This window comes from Chelonoidis abingdonii, chromosome 5, assembly GCF_003597395.2.
Source record: "Chelonoidis abingdonii isolate Lonesome George chromosome 5, CheloAbing_2.0, whole genome shotgun sequence".
In the NCBI taxonomy this organism is placed as follows: Eukaryota; Metazoa; Chordata; order Testudines; family Testudinidae; genus Chelonoidis; species Chelonoidis abingdonii.
The window spans coordinates 15,749,104-15,762,182 of NC_133773.1; the positions used below are offsets into that span (position 1 = coordinate 15,749,104).

The following is a 13,079-nucleotide window of genomic DNA, read 5'->3' on the forward strand; positions in this document are numbered from 1 at the left end:
ATTTGTTCAAAGGGCAAAATAATTTGCAAGTCACGGCCTGAAGCACCCGACGCCTCTGCAGAAGACAGGAAGTCCACCTTGTAGTGCTTGATTGTGATGCGTGGCCAGAAAAGGTTAAATATCCTGCAGAATAAATTACTCAGATTCAACCCTTAGACATATGAGGAGATAATGTTTGTGTTTTGTATATGGATAGCGGTCAACAATGTAATCAACAGTCCCTGTCTATGCTCTGTTCTGTTCATTCAGAGATTGAAAACATCCTAGCATTTAAGTGAATTATAAGCACGGGATATTACTGTATTCATCTCTCTTTGAAATGTACAGCAAATCATCTGTAAATGGTGGAGAAACAGACCATTGGCCTTATGTTAATCTGTGTGAATAATTAACGATGCTTAGGAAATGAGGGTCTGTTGTTCCCCGAGGTACTCCAACTTGTCAAAGAAGGCCTGAAATTGTATAAAAGATCCTTGGGTCCCAATCCTGTTCATCTCAGGTCTGCCTAAACTTCATCAGTGGAAGTTTGAGTTGTCAGATTGAGATCCCAGTTACGCTGGTACTCCCTGAAGGTGATATTGGACATTGGATTATAACCTAAGAATTAAATTCTAAAGGAACTCTTTGCAACTGTAAAGCTTACCATCTCTGCTATGTATCTGAACTTCAAGAATGGAACTCATGTCTGTGTGTAAATTGATCTTTTATCAGTACTCTTTTCTTTTTAAATAAATTTTAGCTTAGTTAATAAGAATTGGCTGTATGCGTGTATTTGGGTAAGATCTGAAATATTCATGAACCTGGAAGGTAATGTGTCCAATCCTTTTGGGATTGGTAGAACCTTGTCTTTTATATGATGAAATAAGATTTTCAGAAATCATCATGTTTGACTTGGGTACCTGGATGGAGGCCAGAAGCTGGATTACTTCAAGGGGACTGTGTTGTTGGCTTCTGGGCAACCAGTGAGGTAATAAAGAAGCTGTTTTATGCTGGCTTGGTAAACCTCAGTATTGAAAATATCCACCAGTTTTGGGGATTATCTGTCCCATTCTTTTCAGTTCACCCTAATCGAGTGACCTCAGCTGGCCCCCCACTGGGACCCCGGTCATAATAATATTTGCTCAAAGGGCAAAATCATTTCCAAGTCACAACCTGCTACAGGATGCTTCTGCAGAGGACAGGAAATCCATCTTGTAGTGCATGATAGAAGTGGTAGCATGTGACTGGGGGCTGCCTTACAAATTTCTTCTATGGATGCATTAGCTCTTTCTGCCCATAGGGTTACCAGGTATCATGTATAGTGTGCCCTGATTCCTTCTTGAAGCAGAATCTCTGATGTCTTGTATGCTTTCACAATACATAGTCTAACCCAGGGGTTCTCAAACTGGGGGTCGGGACCCGTCAGGGGGTCGTGAGGTTATTACATGGGGGGTCGCGAGCTGTCAACCTCCACCCCAAACCCCACTTTGCCTCCAGCATTTATAATGGTGTTAAATACATTAAAAAGCCTTTTTAATTTAGAAAGGGGCGGGGTCGCACTCAGAGGTTTGCTATGTGAAAGGGGTCACCAGTAAAAAAGTTTGATAGCCACTGGTCTAATCTATACAAAAACAGAGGACTCGGAAGCTCTGAATCCTTGGCATTTCAGATGAGAGACTACAAACAGGGTACCCTATTCCCTTTTGGACTCTGTGCTTGAGATAAATTTTAGGAGAATGATAGGGTTGGCTGTAACTGAGGGATGCTCTTGAAGTACGTGTGTATGTTTGAGGCATTCCTCAGAACAGTTCAGCTCTGAGAATCTTGCCCACTGCATGTCTCTTTTAGGGCTGGAGGAATTGGGGTTAGAGAACCTGGTAATTGAGAGGCTGTAAGTAGTGCAGCTGCTGTAAACTGTACTGGCAGTGAGGGGACTGTTGAGTTCCCTCTGTAGATTGGGCCCTAGTGAAATGGAAAGAAGCTGTGTTGCCTTTCTCATAGGAGCAGAGGGAAAGAGGAGCCCCCGGAGGTATGAGGTTTTGAGGCTCCCCTTCTCCTACTCCTTGCAAGCAATCTACAAATTAACACTTGTAGATGTGATTTTTCCTCCTTTTTCCCTAACATGCTTTGATCAGCAGAAAGGTTGTTAACAAAGTTGACATTTAAATTACTGGGCATCTGAGCTAACTCCTAACTGAGATCAACGTTAACACATCTCAAAGCTGCTGTTGCAGGCTTCCTGCAAGACTAAAATAGACTTTCACCGAAACAGTCTAGTCAGGGCTGTCACTGCCACCAAAAATGTCAAAAGTAATGTATTAATGCTCATGCCTGGCATTTGAGGCTCCTAAGAACAGGTAAGCTCCCAGTGAGCCCAAGTCTGGTGGGTTGGTGGTTGGCCTCCAGACTTAGCCTTCCTCAGTCTTTTTTCCTGGTCTCAGCAGTGAGTGTTCTTCTTAAGAAGTTTCGGTTGGCTATAGGTAATAGGAAGCAGAAAGGCTTGTGGGGCTACAGTCTTTACCCACTGCTACCATTTTGGCAGTTCACAACTGCAATCTAAACATTCATTATGATTTGCCTTTAAAATTAGACCAATAGTAGTGCTCAAAGATGATTTGCTCAAGAGACCTACTGAAAAGTGGAAACTCCTGAACTAGGTACTTCCTGAACATACGTCTCTTTGTATGTTAAAGAACAAATGCCTTCTTTTTCTGGAGAGTAACATTCTCCCCTTATCTTTTCTAAATGTGGAGAGGAGATTTTTGTTCCAACTATCTTAAGAAGCTTTTCTGTTTCATGTTTTTTTTAATGCAGCTACAAAAGTCTAGGCAGCCTCTAACCAGCAAAACAGTGTTGATGGTTTTCATCCTGTCCGTAGGAATCTGGGTGATGAGGGGCAGAATTTCATCTTGGTTTCTAGTTAATATCCTCAGTATTGTAGAAGTCCACTTCACACATTTTACTGTAAATCTTTTAGCTACTTCCTAGTTTTGTTTGCAGCTAATACTTTCATAGCACCTTTCATCAGAGGCTCTAAATGTGCTTGATATGAGAGGCTATTTTACAGATGGGGGGAAAACTGGGGCATGAGCTTAATTTGTCTATGGCCATACAACAACTGAGTGGCAAAGATAGGAATAGAATCAATTCTCCTGACTCAGTCCCATGCTTTAAATACTAGATAATGTTGCTTCTTAATGACAAAAATAATTACCCTGAGTCTTCAGATACTTCATGCCAATTACTTCCGTTTGTTCATATCTGGTCTAAGTGACTAAAAATCATGACTGAAAATTTTTATTTAATTGTATTGAAATATTGTTGTGTTGCTAGTTCTTGAGCAATTTAAGACAATAAAATCAGATGAAAGTAAAGTGTGTTATGTCCTCATAGTAGAATTTCATATTTTGGAGGTTTTTTCCTACTAAAGGATGGCACTTAAGATGCTCCTCTGTGCTGAAAAAGACAAGTCCAAAGCCTCATTAACATCTTTTCTGTAAGAACACCACAAACTCAGTTGCAAAATTGACAAGCAAATATCCTGCACAGTTTGCATCTGACACCACTTTCTGATATATCAAACTTCCCCAAGCCAAAGTTGAAATGTTTAGACTAGGCTATACTCTTCATCAGGGCTTGCGTTTGAAGAAATTGGACTTGTGCTCTTTAAAGTCACTGAGGTGGAAAAATCCCATGTGTAGAAGTTGAATTTGAGGTTATTTTTGAAAATTTTAGCTTGTGATTAAAAAAAAAAAAAAAAAAATTTGGTTACACAACTTTAATATATTGAAAATCTTAAATAACTTTTAACACTGAAGCAATTTAGTTTGGAATGATGGATGTTTTGCCTCTAAGTGAAAATTTCTTAAATAAAATTTTCAGCTCCTGCGCTACAAATGCTTACATGTACATGCTTTGTTGTCAAGCATTTGAGTAGTCCTGTTGAAGTCAGTGGGACTGCTTTATGTGGCAAATGTCCTCTCTGCTTAAATGCTTTCAATATTTTGTTTTTGTTTATAACTGTTTTGTAAAAATCAAAAAAGATACCCTCAGGCATTTAAAAAACCACCGTGTTGTTTCATTATAGCACACATTTTCAAATGTATTTTACAAAGTCTCAACTGGATTGAAATCATGATCATCTTAAAAAAAAAACAAATAAACAAAAAAAAAACAAACAAAAAACACCCCCCTGCTAGGAATTTAATCAATTTTAAATTGCCTCACTCTGAATTTGATATATTTTTTTGGATAAAATAGTGAAGTATAGTGTAAATGTTACATTACGTACATTTGCAATGACAGTTTCAGTATCTCAAAATACCTTTTCTTGTGTTTTTCAGGAGGCCCATACTAATACTTCTAGAAAACGTCTAAAAACAATTTGCCAGAATGTTTAGGATGTCTTCATATATGATCACCCTCTCACTTTTCTAATGCAAATTGTCAAGAGAGCCATTATCTCTCCTAAATGGTGGATTAATTTCTGGAGTATATTAGTAATTTAAGAAAAAATTATGGCTCTCTGAACAGGAGAAGTGGTTGTCATAGTAATTAAGCATTTCATTTTTTATTTGTGCGTTTACATCCTTGTTTAGAAGCTTTCATTTTCAGCATTGAGTCATAATTCCCAGATGAGTATTTAGACTCATAATCAGATTGCAGTGAATTATGGAGAGCCCTGATTGACATGATTTTGTTGAGTTGAGACAGTTTGCCTAGAAGCATGGGAAAGATGTGGACTTGAAAACACTACAGACTTGAAAATCACACCTTTGAATATTTTTCAAATCTACTATTGTTACAAATAGCCCCTAAGATTGCTGTAGTGAAGATTAGAGAGGGAAAAGGGTTTTTTGTTGGTTTAGTGCATTTGAAAGCACTTTGTGCATATGCAGTTTCACTGTTTTTTTTTTCCTGTACAGTTGTATGGTTCTTATCATAGCCAGGTGAGGAGAAAAAACAAAAATGCACAAAAATTGGCAGGATGACTCAAGTGTGTGTAATACTTGAAACTGAAATGTGCATTTCCTAATGTTGCATTTAGATGGGGGCGGATTTGACTGATGAAGGGGGAGTTTAATTTCATTCTCAGATGTACATATGTGTTGCTAAGAGGATCAACAGAGTAAAAGCAGATTAAATTTAAATTGTCACTTACATTGTGTGAAAAATTCAGTTAGCAAGTATCTTTCAAGTTTGTGACCTTTTTACAGGCTTTATCTTAACAGTTCTCTGGATACTTTGCTTACCACTGTAGCTTCTAGGATGCCAAAAGAATTTCCTGAACTTGAGTGTAGGTTATGTACTTGATGAAGGATGAGGTGAATTTGCCAAATAAAGCTCAAAAATTGTGAATAAGAATAGAATTAAAAATAAAACGTGTCACTGGTCATCCTGGATTAAACCTCTCAGAAAAGTTTCATTACTGTCATCTGCAGATGGCAACAGTTACAAGTTGCTGGAGTTGACAGACTAACATTAATGTGAAATAAACATTTTTTCAGCCAATAGCACTGCATAACATATATCATAGGAGCCTTAAATTGTTAACCAAGAATTAAGTACAATTACAAGAGGACCAAAGCGTCAGTGACTTCCTACTTGATTAAAAAAATGTTATATTTTTAAAGGAATAATGCAGGGGTTTTCAGACTGGGGGTGGGACCCCTCAGGAGGTCGTGAGGCTGTTACATGGGGGGTTGCAAGCTGTCAGCCTCCACCCCCAAACCATGCTTTGCCTTCAGCATTTATATTAGTGTTAAATATAAAAGTGTTTTTAATTTATAAGGGGGCGTCATACTCAGAGGCTTGCTGTGTGAAAGGGGTCACCAGTACAAAAGTTTGAGAACTGCTGGAATAATGGAAACTCAAGTGGTCTGACTTTTCTGTAATTTTTTTCCTCAGGTGGCTTTTCCACTGTGTTCCTGGTGCGTACCCATGGTGGAGTACGCTGTGCATTGAAACGAATGTATGTTAATAATGTGCCTGACCTCAACGTTTGCAAAAGAGAAATAACAATTATGGTAAGTAAAGCAGCTATTTGATGGTATATAGCAGGCCTGGATTTGAATGTAGAGGAGGTGGCTGATGGTAGTTCCACTCCTGAACCTGTACCCGTATCCAGTCCTTGTGATTATCTGGCTGAGGGGGTTTAAGCCTATGCAAAACTGCAGCGGGGACAGTGCATCACCTTGGTATATGTCGCACTTGATGGCCACTTGTGCAAGCTGCCTTGAGTTGACTTCCAGTGTTGTCTTCCATAGTCCCATTGAGTTCTTGAGGAAGGTCCTTAGTGTCCTATTGACTTTGTATAGCGCCAGACATTCACAGATCCACGTGTGCGGCATTGAGTCATAGGCTTTCCTGTAGTCAATCCAGGCTGTGCTCAAATTAGTCTGTCTTTAGACATTGAGTCTTGGGCGACTGCTCTATTCTATGAGCAACTGGTGTTTTGAGCCTCTGGTGTTGTCCCAGGGCCTTTCTGAGCTGTGCTCATGTAGTTTGGCCCATACGCGTCCTGCTAGCTTGCGGTTATGATGCCTACTGATTAGGACCTTTCCATTGTTGTGGGGAGCAGACGTTTATGACCTGGCGTGTTGGCGAGGTTCTGTTCCCTTGCAGGCGGTCTTTCCATGATCACGCTGCTCCTTCCTTGTGTTAGCCAGTTTGGGTGGGGAGCCTGCTGCTAGCAACGGGCTTCATCTGACATGCTGGATAGGCCGTTCAGATGCCACTGCTGTTTAGGTTTCTTTAGCCAGTAGGCTGTGGATCATGTCTGGTCCAGGTGCCTGTCCAGCTCTTTCATGTGTTCTTGACCCGCTGCTGCGATGTCTTATCTACTGTGATGGTGACTGGTTTTCTGTTTCTGGGAGATTGCTGTGCTCTGTTCTCAGGTCCTTTTGCAGCCACTTCTGCACTGGTGTTATGAGTCTTTCTCTTTCTCCCTTATGTTCTTCCAGTACTGTTCAGTCTCTGCTGCGGTGGTGGCTCTGCTGTTATTGTGCTTGTTGCCACTGCAGTTTGGAGTACACCTTGGATGGTTCTTTGGAGAACAGGGCATTTTACTTTTTTGGCCTCGCTTCTCTAGTGTATCTCCTTAAGCCTGGTAGCCAGTGCCTGTTAGCCTTTGTTAGCAGTCTCTAGGGCTTCAGATGGAGTCAGGCCCCTTGTATTTTTTCAGTAGCCGAGTCTTATCCTTAATCTCTACACCCTTCTGTAGTCAGTTCCACCAGCTGACTAACTTCTCTCCTAGTCGCCTTGATCTTATCATCCAACCTCATTTGTCCAGTCAGCGTGGGTACATACTGTTCCTTCTTGATCGTGTAGCGCAAGCATCATCCAGGTATTACACGAGGCTGTTAGCGTATACCAGTTGCAATTGGTTTGAATTTATGGTCGGTAGTAGGGATTGTCGATGAGGGCTCTATTTGGCATCTTCTTAACATACTATTCTGATGGTTATTTCCTCCACTGAGCCTTGGTAATTCGGGTCTCGAGGATTGACTGTAGCTAGTTCTCTCATGATCTTATGCCTCATATTCAGGCTGCCGTGCTCATGCAGTGGCAGGTGGGTGGCAGTGAGAGTTTCAGCTTCACGGTGTGGGCTGCACTTCCGACTTGCTTCTTCCCAGGTTTCTTTTCTTGGGGAGAGGGTTCGTTCTTCTTGAGTCTGGGATGTAATGTGGAGTTGGTCTATCTCAAGCTGTGAGAGCAGCTTCCTCTTTACTATGTTGAAGCGTTGGGTAACTAGCTATTTCTCAGTAAGTGTGGATGTAGATCTTTTGTCCATCCATAGTCCCCTCATACGTTTCATATATCCCCTCTCATTAGGTCTACTATTGTAGCAGCATTCCATCAATTCCAGATCCTCTTGTCTTGTCCATGAATGGTTTGTTCCAGTAGCCCACTTATCGTCAGATTGTCCTGGTTCCTCAGCATCTGGCACGGACCTTGTTAATCTGGGCGACGTCCGAGCCGGCATGACTCTCCTAGTTCGTGTCACTCTCATATTTGAGGTAGGCAGGTGAAGCGTTAGGGGGTCTTTTGCCCAAGGACCCCTACTGGAAAGTTGGGTACCAACCGGGATTTGAACCCTGGTCTCTCATATCCAAGGGCGGTCTCCTTTTATATATAGTCTTTTGTCTGGTGAACAAAATTTCCCTGGAACCTAATCTCCCCCCTCCCCCCCCATTTACATTAATTCATATGGGGAAATTGGATTCGCTTAACATCATTTTGCTTAAAGTTGCATTTTTCAAGAACATAACTACAATATTAAGCGAGGAGTTGTTGTAACTTGAAAAGAGTGCTGTCATAGTATGAGCTGTTTTTGGACCCTAATAAATGGTTCCCTGATCAGGTTTTTCTCTAGTAGGGTACATTAGAGGTGGAGCTCCTTGTTTCTAATTATAAAAAGCAGCTTCTGCACCCACTGAAGGTTCATGTGGTGTAACTGTCACATGGTTTGTGAGGGAAAGCTCTCATAACTTTCCACTAGTCCTCTTAGAGTCAAGGATTGTGACAGTTCTGGAGACTGACCATGTGTTAACTTTGTAGTAGGCATGGATCAAGTTGCCTGGATTTTGACTTATTTTCCATTAGTCCTTTTTAATGTAACACACAGTCCATTAATGTTTGCAGTATAGCTGTTAAATTTTAACCTTTTGGAGTTTCTTAATGATGAAATTCACAGAGAACATTTTTCTTTTGAAATGAGCTTAGTGTTTATCAAGTTGCCAAACTGTCAGTATTGTAAATTAAACCTGACTACCTGTTTGGGTGCAGCATAAATAGTGGCAATCCAAGCATGTTCACACTGTCCTGTCTTTTGGAGGAATTATGTTTATGCTCTGTTTGATTCTTAGTGCTTAGCAGAGTCTAAGATGGGGTTGACTGTTAATATTTTCTTTAATGTGGGCACCTTTCCCCTGGGAATTGTAGTCGATACCTACTCACTTGACATAAGCTCCTAAGCAGCTATTAGAATGCTTTTTTAACAGTTACCTGGGACTTTTCAAGCATGGTGTAGAGATGAAAGACTCCATTCACAAGAATTCTCCTGTCTCTATACAGATTTATCTTTATACTTTCTAGACTTTATTTAAATGTTAATTATTCCAAATGTGATTTGATTTTTTTTCGGTTTCAGAAAGAACTCTCTGGGCACAAGAATATTGTAGGCTATTTAGATTGTGCTGTTAATTCTGTTAGCGACAATGTGTGGGAGGTGCTCATCTTAATGGAATATTGTCGAGGTAAGTAAACTGCTGGATTTCTTATTTTTATGAACATAAGTAAAGCATTCTTAAAGTTAGAGTCTAGGGTTATCTCCTAAGATATGATATGTATTTTGGCAAAAAACACACTTATCTTCTTAATTAAGGTCAAGACCACTGAAAACACCATCACACTTGATTTTGTTCTTAAGTGTTAGAAAGAATGAATCTTGGAATATTGAAAAGCTCATCCTACACTGCTTTATATCAAGGTCTAACCAGAAAAGAGGGGGAAAAATAAATGTTTACATAAATACACCTCTGCCCTGCTATAACGGGGTTATGTGGAGCCAAAAATCCCTACCGCATTATAGCTGAAACTCCATTATATCGGGGTAGGGGCCGCAGGGCTCCGGCGGTGATTTAAAGAGCTCTGGGCTCCAGCCGCTGTGGGAAGCCCCAGGCCCTTTAAATCACTGGTGGGGCCCCGCTGCCACAGCCCCGGGATAGGGGTGGCAGGGCTCTAACAGTGATTTAAAGGGTCCAGGGCTCCCTGCAGCAGGCAGAGCCCTGGGCCCTTTAAAGCGCCGCTGGAGCCTCAGTGCTACCGCGCTATACATGAACCCATGTTTATCAGGTCACATTATAGCGGGGTAGAGGTGTATATAAAGTGTCCCAGTTCCTTGTTCTCTCTAACAAATCTCAAAATATGTTTGTACATTGATTTGGGATTGAAGACTTTGCAAAACTGAATATCTTTTCACTCATGAAACTGCTGCTCCAGATAATGAACTGTAAGGCTACATGCGGTCTCATCATACTGATTCCTTAAATTGTTTTAAGTCGGTTTATTCAGTGGAGGGTGGAGGCCATGGAGGTCCAAATAATGGTGTCTCGTGTCCTGATCTATAACCATTCTTTTTGTTTTAGGCAATACAAGTGGCTTCAGAATCATTCCCTTTTTCAAATATCTAGTTTCTTAAATTTACTAGTATAGTTTGGGTTTTTCCCCTTTTATATAGAAATCTATTCTGGTAGTTTAGCTCAAATTTTGAAAAGTGTTAGGATCCAGTTATGGCAAATCTAGAGAAATGCTTGGATTTCAAAGTCACTGTGTCTGGTCCATGTGAAAATAAAATGCTTCAGGTGCCTTCCCTTTGAGGGTATTTGGCCTTTATCTGCACTGCCAGTAGAACCAGTGAGTGAGAGTAAAGTGCTTGTCAGTTGGCCTTCTGTGAACTGCCTGACATGATATCCTTGGATCTCTGTTTTGAAAGACCAGCCAGATTCTGCGTTGTTGTTGTAGCTTGTGTGTATTCTCACTGTTGCTGTGAGGCACTCTGTTGTATGCTTCTGCAACTTTCTAGAAAGCTGTGCTAATTGGGAGCCATGTGAGTGCTGCCTCCATAGTGCTCAACATTTACAGCCTGAATTTACTACTTCTCCTGGTGACTGAGGGTAAAGAGAATGTCTGCTGTACCCCTCAGATTTCCAGCTACCTTTTCTCTTGTTGTACTTAGTTTAGTTAGGTAACTATAGTTCTTAAACTTTTCCGCACCTTTATGTACTTGGTTTAGGGGATGCTGATCACTTAGTCTAAGTCACAAGACTAAGAAAGCTCCTGCATTGTTCTGTACAGAACTAAACCTCAAGGGATAACATAGGTGATGCAGTTGTGGATATTGCTCTTGTTTTCCCTATCAAAAAGCATCTTTAGTTTAGGAGAGGGGGCCAGAAGACCATGCTTTTCCACTAATACTGCTACTTTTCGTAGTGCTCAATGAACAAGACCTGATACCTTCCCCCTTCTTAAGGTAGGATTTATCATATAAAAGGTCTTACTGAGAGTTTGCACAAGGTCACTTTTCCAGTAAGGCAGACCAGGTCTCATCCACTTAGCTACACTGTCTCAGAATTTTACCTAGGTTGGTATAGATTCATTAACTCCATTTTATTTCAGTTGAGATGGTAGAAAGTGTGACATGGATGTGAAGCTTCTGGGTTCATATCCTGTTGAAAATCCGTACAGGATCTTGGTACAGTTGCACCTGATGTTGCTTGGTGGTTTTAAAAAATTGAAAACTGAGGAAATTACATGAAAAAAACTGTTGAAAGGATTTTAAGGTTGTGAAGTTGAGCACTCAGATTACCAAAACAGTAGAATTCCGGTTGCTATTTGTGCAGCTTCTGTTTATCAAAATGCATTAAGGGAGACACAGCCTTTATTTACATGATCACATACTACCCTTGCTCAGACTCTTGCCTTGTTCAGTGCATAAGTAGGGCTTCTGAATGTTTCACTTTGCAGTTTTAATAGTTCCTGAGGTAATATCGTTCATTGGACCAACTTCTGTTGGTGAAAGAGACAAGCTTTCAAGCTCCACGCAGCTCATCCACTTTTTCCTCTAGTATTCTTGGACCAACACAGCTATAACAACACTGCAGACATGTTTAAAAGACACTATTAAAACTGTTTGTATAGCATAAGTATAGTTTGCAACTGTTCATCTAAAAATTGACTCTCTTGACTCATTTCACCAATTCAGCTCAAATTTTGAGTAGTGTTTTGATTTTGCACACTTCTGAGATTTAAACTTTTGAATTTCAGTATGTAAAATCTTAAAAATTTATGGCTTGTCCACTTGCTGATATTAATGTAAGCTAAGTAAACTGATACTACTTGATTTTTTTCCCCTTCTGTTTGCCAGAAGCTGGGAATGAGCGACAGGGGATGGATCACTAGATGATTACCTGCTCTGTTCATTCCCTCTGGGGCTCCTGGCATTGGCCACTGTCGGAAGACAGGATACTGGGCTAGATAGACCTTTGGTCTGACCTGGTAGGGCCATTCTTGTGTTATAAGAACTGTGGTTTTGAAACTAGTAGGATCTACATTTTCCTAGCATCTGAAAGTAAGGCTCATAATCTCATAAAAGAAAGTATTCTATGTGTAGTATAATTAAGCCCCTTCATTATCGGTGTAAACTGATTTTTATAAAAAAAAAAAACAAAAAAAAAAACCCCAAACCAACCAACCACAGGTTTTACTAAAAGTGTTCTTTGGGTTTTTCTGATTTTCTTTCACCCTATGTTTGTATCATTTATATATATATATAATATAACTTGATTTATTAGGAAAATACAATATATTGCATGAGATATGTATTACAATAATACATTAGTCTGTGTGTGTATATGCAAAGGTGCCTGTTGAAGTAAGTTTATGTATTAGTCTGGAAGACGCATACAATAAATGAGCAGACATGCATTCAAGCTCCTGAAGTGCATATGCATCTGAACATACTAATGAATCTCACGCCCAGCATGTATACATTTCAAGCTGTTATCTGCTAACAGTTTAAAGCTCTGACATACTAAAATGGGGAAAATCTGTATCGGAATACATTTTGGAGCATAAGGAAGTATTCAAAAGGGGTTTTTTGGTTTAAAAAAAAAAGGGAGAAAAGGATGAAGTTGAGTGTATGCACTGCAAATGGTGTGGCTCAATTACTAAAGTAAATATTTATAGGCTAACGGTTCTAAATCTACAACAGTAAACTTTATTCAAATGAAAAGTTTTATTTTGGGATGAGAGATTTTTCTTAAACGCATAGTTGGCATTATGTTTTGAGTTCTGTTTTACTTCTGCAGCAAACCGCATTGAGTTCCATTCATCAAAGCATTAATCTACTGAATACTTTCCCCCGTCCTTCTGTCCACCAAAATCAACCCTGATATTTGTGCAGAAATATTAAATGTTTTCCTCCAATTTTCACCTGTTTTTGTTGTATTAATAAACAGATATATTCTTCAGAAAAATAAAATAACTGAAAACGAAGGGCCCTAAGTATACCATGAGGGGGTAGGGATAGCTCAGTGGTT

The 13,079-nt window shown here is 40.0% G+C and overlaps 1 protein-coding gene across 2 annotated transcripts in view; it reads left to right on the forward strand.

The window, feature by feature from the left end:
* Nucleotides 1–5,890: 5,890 nt before the first annotated feature.
* BMP2K (BMP2 inducible kinase) overlaps nt 5,891–13,079 on the forward strand; it is an 82,433-nt gene continuing 75,244 nt past the window's right edge. For both annotated transcript variants that reach the window (XM_032778105.2, XM_032778106.2), the window contains exons 1-2: nt 5,891–6,005; nt 9,131–9,236. In XM_032778105.2, coding sequence (XP_032633996.1) covers nt 5,949–6,005; nt 9,131–9,236 — 163 coding nt within the window. In that variant the 5' untranslated portion in view covers nt 5,891–5,948. The remainder of the gene's footprint in view (nt 6,006–9,130; nt 9,237–13,079) is intronic.